This window comes from Camellia sinensis, chromosome 2, assembly GCF_055761805.1.
Source record: "Camellia sinensis isolate YWXY chromosome 2, ASM5576180v1, whole genome shotgun sequence".
Lineage (NCBI taxonomy): Eukaryota > Viridiplantae > Streptophyta > Magnoliopsida > Ericales > Theaceae > Camellia > Camellia sinensis.
In genome coordinates, this window is record NC_138962.1 from 210,445,232 (window position 1) to 210,451,074 (window position 5,843).

Here is a 5,843-nt window from a genome sequence, read left to right on the forward strand (position 1 = left end):
AGAGGGCAATCCCTCGCGCCTTCCACTCCCCTCTGGGGTTTGTTCGTCAATAGCGGACTGCGGCAAATCTTCGTTGTGCGCCATTCAACTAGTGAGGGAAACTTGACCAAGAGGTTTTGTTCTTTTTCTGAAATTTCCACAGACGACGCCAATTGTACGGGAAAGAAATAAACCTTCTCGTATAATCCTGTTGATCAAGTCCACGCTCCTCTATACGACATCGCTTTACTCCCTGAAAACACAAGCGTAAGCTAGCCGGCGGGTGTGTGCCGGATACCTCTCCGATGCCTAAGTCAGCAAAATAGACAAATAGACAAAAGCTCTGTGTATTCGAGAATCAAAGTTGTGTTACCTCTCCATAGGTGATGTTGTGAGCTTTTATAGGTTCTGTGTGGCACAATCCTAGTAGGACTCTTACTCCTCTCTGTAGAATCCTCCTAGGAGTCACATTCTTGAAAGATCATGCTTATCCTTCAACACCCCCCTCACTGCTTAAACCAAGTGAGATGGTTTTACCATGGTCGGATCCCAATATAACCAAGGTAAGCATGGCTATGCTGAGCTGCAGAGTAGACCGAACTAAAGCCACTTCGGTTTCTTTCATTCACTACTCTTCCTCGGCTTCTCCTCTACAAACCATGGTGTGTTTGGACCGAGCTAAGAAATAACAAGGTTTTGACCGGGCTAACCGCAACATGCCACGACCGGGCTAATTCTGAGTGTGATGACCGAGCTATCCACAAATCTCTCCCATATCGGGATAACAACAAGCCTCTCTGGACCGAGATAACAATAGGGCTTTCTGGGACCGGGCTAACTTTAAGCCCCTTTTCATCCAGCTCTTCTTACCGTGCCCAAAGAACGGCCCATTACCCAGCTCGGCCCAATTTACATATAAATTACCCTCTCATAACCCATTAAAAAATTGAAAAACCCATTTAAAATAATTAGTATTGTTATTCATTGAAAATGATTTTGTAAAAAAAACTAGATTATGCAAGTATAATTGATTTATTTGCTTCTAAAAATGCAAGAAGAGCGATAATCAAGCGATACTTATTAATTTTTGTAATGTAATGCTAAGTATTTTTTGTGATTTTGTCACAAATCTTTTATCCTTTGACTTCAAATTGTTTTTTCATTCAATGAAAAAAAGAAATGCGAAAATTCCAAAAATTTATTAATTGATTATCAGTTTTAGGCCTCGAAAATGTGAGGGTGAAGCCTGCTTGCCACCATCCCCAAACCCTACTCCCACCACCAACCAACAATCAAAAGTTAAATATTTTCTTATATTTGTTTACAATCTCAAAACTAATTTGATAGTTGGGGGTGACGATGGTGATGTAGGCAGATTTAAAGCAAAGTTTTAAAGTTAGGTATTTTAGTATTTAAATATTAATTATATTTTTTAATAGTTTATTTTGGGATATTTATACAGAAGTTTTAATTTATGAACCTATACTCCATTAAGTTTTACTTAAGATTTTTTGGACCTTTAAATACCATTAAATTTTTAATAGTCGGAATTGTCTTTCAAATAATGATTGTTTATCATTTATGATTATTTATAATGAAATATGATAATTTGACATTTATTTTGATTTTCAAAATTTTAAAATATCAACTTTCAAATTGAAAAAACTAAAAAAAACTTGCATTTTTTTTTGAAAAAATTGAGTTATTTTTTTGTGCAAAATTAAAATTTTTGCGTGTATAAAGGAGCATGATGATGGAACATTGATGTGCAAAATTGGGAAAAAAAAACATTTTAAAAATGAAAAAAACGATAATATTCTTCATTTTAAAACTGGAAAAAACTAATAATGTTATCAATGTTATTGGATAGTTGAAACAAACCAGTAAGTAGAAGGGCAAAACGTTTGTGCAAAATTGATAATATTCTTAGTTTTAAAAATTGAAAAAAATTGATAATATTCTCAGTTTTACTAAATAGAACTTATTAGTACAAAATTTTTTTAAATAGAATATGAACTACCATAACATTTGTAAATAGGACTTTTAGATAATTAATTCTTTTATTTTTTTAACTAAAATTAAGTTTTCTTTTTTTTTTTTTCTTATGAAAAATTAAAAACTAAAGGATGTAATTAAATTTTTTAAACTTATCTTTTTCAATAGATAAATAATTAATTCACTTAATTTTTCTGTGACATAATTAACCTTAAATCAAATTTTATCATTCTTAATTTTGAAAAAAAAAAAAACTGCAGAAACAATTGTTACAAATATTTCAAGATGTTATTAGTTATTTTTAAACAAGGGAAAGGCCATTCCGTGAAAGCATGAAAATGTTTTTATAAAATATTTCTATTGTCATTTCTGTTATCAATAGCTATATATTATTAACTTGATCATAACAACAAAGTAATTTTTATCATATTTATGAGACTCTTATTTTTTTTAAGGGTTTCATGGAACCCACACAAATTATTATTAAAAATTATTTTAGGACACTACCACATAATTTTTCAAAAATCAAACATTAATGCACCTTAGGTAACCAATTGAGAAAGTTTATCCCTAATTGGGCCTTTGTGCATGATCCTTAAGTAATAATAATAATAACTTAGTAAACAACCTAAATATCGCTAATATATCTTTTAAAAAAATATTAGGGGTGAATATTAAATTTTTCAAAAAAAATAAAAAAAATCTTAGGGAAGGATGTATTGTCATGTACAGTGAGTTGTACATACAAAGAACAAGCAACTATTCATATTTGAAGAATTGAATCAGAGAACAACTTTTGGAGGTGAGGGGTTGTTTGGGAACTACTTATATAGATCTAATCATCTCTTTAGAATCACAAAACGATAAGTTTCCTGACGGCCCAAACAGGGCAATTTACAAAACATACGGCTCAAAATATTCTCCATATTCTTGCTGTATTGGTCATGTACAAACATACAGCTTAGAGAACAGCTTTTGGGGGGTGGGGGATTGTTTGGGAACTACTTATATATCTAGTCATCTCTGCATAGTCACAAAATGATGTTTTCTTAGGAACCAAACAGGGAAATTGAACTGGGGAGATTTGAAACTAACAAACTAGTAGTCATCTTGGGAGAAGTAGTACTTGATGTTACCGAGAGGTCCGATCGGGCAGTTCAGCATGGCAGGGGAGTCAGGGGACTTGAACATCCACACCAAGGCAGAGTTCTCTGAGGCTTCAATGAATGAATTCATGCCATGCAAAAAAATTCGAAAGTGAACCCAGTCATTTTCTTCAGTACCCCAGAAAATACACCCATTCTGCAAGGGGGAAAAAATGAATAGGACACATCATTTTGTATCAAAATTTTGTAAAATTAGCCGACATGTAATGAAAGTCATTCCTAAAAGAGCAAAATACAAAGAGTTGATGATTTTTTTACCTCTTTAGTAAGGTCAAGGTGTTCGGATCCTGAAGAGAATGTCACAACTCGCCCGTCAGTTACAGATACATCGACTGCAAGGCCACAAGAGTGAAAAAAAACAGTGAAAAAAATAAGCACAAAAAAATAAAAATAAAAACTTTAAATAAGTATTTGAAAAGAGCATTTATGTATAATAATTTTAAAAATGTGTCATTTCACTAGGTGGGTCTTTCTGCAGAGCTTTGAAGTTGTTCTTAATTTTCATGAAATAGCAATTCATGTGTGGCTCCTAGGGTCGTTGGAACATTAGTGCCTATCAGTGTTTCTTCTTTTCAATCTCTGGATGTGAGGACTCGAAAAGTTTGACTTGATTGAACCTTCTCAAATCGAGTTAAAAGCAAACCTCACTCAATTTGCTCTAGCACAGCAGCACCTATCAACATTTCTTCTTTTTAATCTCTTGAAATTAGGCATCTATATCTTTATTTTTAGTATCAAAAGAAAGAAAGAAAATATCAGTATATTTCAGCTTTTAACATAGCTGCGGTGAAGAAGAAATCATCATCATGTTCTCTACTTGTGCAATTTAACAGGCTAAAAATTAAACCAAAACATCAATCAAATAGCTGCATGAAAATAAATAAATAATTACCTGTGTATTCCTCATAAAGCCTCAAGTGCCTCAAAACCCTCCTAAACTCTTCCGATGGTATCCCCACAATGACTTCATATTCATATTCGGGTTCCTTTATGCCCAAAATGTCAGGGGTACTAGCAGGGTGAGGTACCTTGTACTCTATGGTCCTTATCCCCAAAGCGACTGGAACGCAATCAAGTTTGAAACCTGTTTCAAAGAAGCCCAGTCATCAAAATTAAAAATCTGAACATTTTAAAAGCAATCTTCATGTGAAACACACATCAAGAATCTGCAATCTCTAGTTGAATGTGCAGCCCCAATAAAAATAAATAAATTAAAAAGAAACACCCATTTTTTCTTGGTTTATATACATTTTCCCGTCAAATATCAATGAATTTGTCAAGAAAACTATCAACAATTAAAAAGATTAAAATAATTGTTTTTTTATTTTGTTTAATGAAAAAAAGTCTTATACTGAAATATTCAAGCCATCCATCCTACTTAACATAAAGAGAAATTTTCATATTTTGAGAAGTTTCCAAGAACCAATTCGAAACCAACAATCACACAATCAACCATAATAGGCACATCACATTATGGTTCTGAAACAAGAAAATGGACTAAATCTCATCAAAATTTAAGGGGATTTTCAAGAATCAATTCTAATCAACATAATCAAAGCAATGTATGAATGTATATATGTGTGCACATGAAGTCACAATTCTTGAAAGTGAAACTGAGAAATTCAAATGTTAACTGATATTCAAGAATCAACTAATAAAAACTAGCAATTGAAATTGAACACATCAGATTAGTGCTGTGGACAAGAACAGAGCTGATCAGTATCAATTCTAACCAACTTACTTAAACATATATGAGACTGTACACACACACACACACACACACACACACAAACATATATATATATATATATATATATGTACATCAAATCAAAATTCTCAAATGTGAAATAAGTAATATGATCAAATCTCAACAGATATTCAAGATTCAATTAATAAAAACTAGGTAATTGAACATAAATGCATTATATGAGTAATATGAACACAAATTGAACACACAAGTCACAGTAAGTAGGGTTTTGGGGCAAAAACCAGTATCAATTCTAACTAACTTAATCAAACATATATGAATGTGTATACATATATATGCAAAATTCTTGAATGCAAAATGAGTATTATGATCAAATCTTAACTAATATTCAAGAATCAATTAAAAAAAACTAGGTAATTGAACATAAATGCATTATATGAATTACATAAACATGAAATTGAACACATTAATTAGGATTTTGAGACAAGAACAGAGATGTACTGACCAGTATTGTCCAAGAAGTTGAAGTAGATGAGGGTTTTGTCGTCATCAAAATAGGCGGTGACAATGATGGAGTCTCGATCATTGGTAACAAAGAGTATAGAGTTGAGAACAGAGAGGTCAAGCGAATCGACACCCTCAACGCTTGCATCGCAGCGAAAGTCTTCGAAACATGACGAATTGATTCGAAGAACCGCCATGACCATTCCGAAAGCAGATGAGGGTGAAATTTGCAGAGATATACCATCCGCTGTGCAGATGGCTCTGGCTATCGCCGATATCTTCGTAAGCGGTGACACCGCATTCTTCAGTAGGATTGCTTGAACTAGGTGCAACAATAACATCTTGATTGAGAGAGAGATTTTGAGATTTTAGAGAGAGAGAGAGAGAGAGAGAGAGAGAAACCGAACCGAGATGTGTGTGTTTATGTACTACTCCAATATTTGGAGAGAGCGAGAGAGGCGGGAAATGAATCCGTGTTCGGTATTTTAACC

General features: G+C 33.1%; 1 protein-coding gene across 1 annotated transcript; it reads right to left on the reverse strand.

The window, feature by feature from the left end:
- Window positions 1–2,784: 2,784 nt before the first annotated feature.
- On the reverse strand, window positions 2,785–5,843 carry LOC114290485 (DNA sliding clamp PCNA). Its single transcript, XM_028234420.2, has 4 exons — window positions 5,354–5,843; window positions 4,033–4,224; window positions 3,399–3,472; window positions 2,785–3,276 (listed from the first exon to the last, which is right to left on the reverse strand). Exons 1-4 carry the CDS (start codon window positions 5,691–5,693, stop codon window positions 3,073–3,075), a joined length of 810 nt encoding a protein of 269 aa, XP_028090221.2. The 5' UTR covers window positions 5,694–5,843; the 3' UTR covers window positions 2,785–3,072.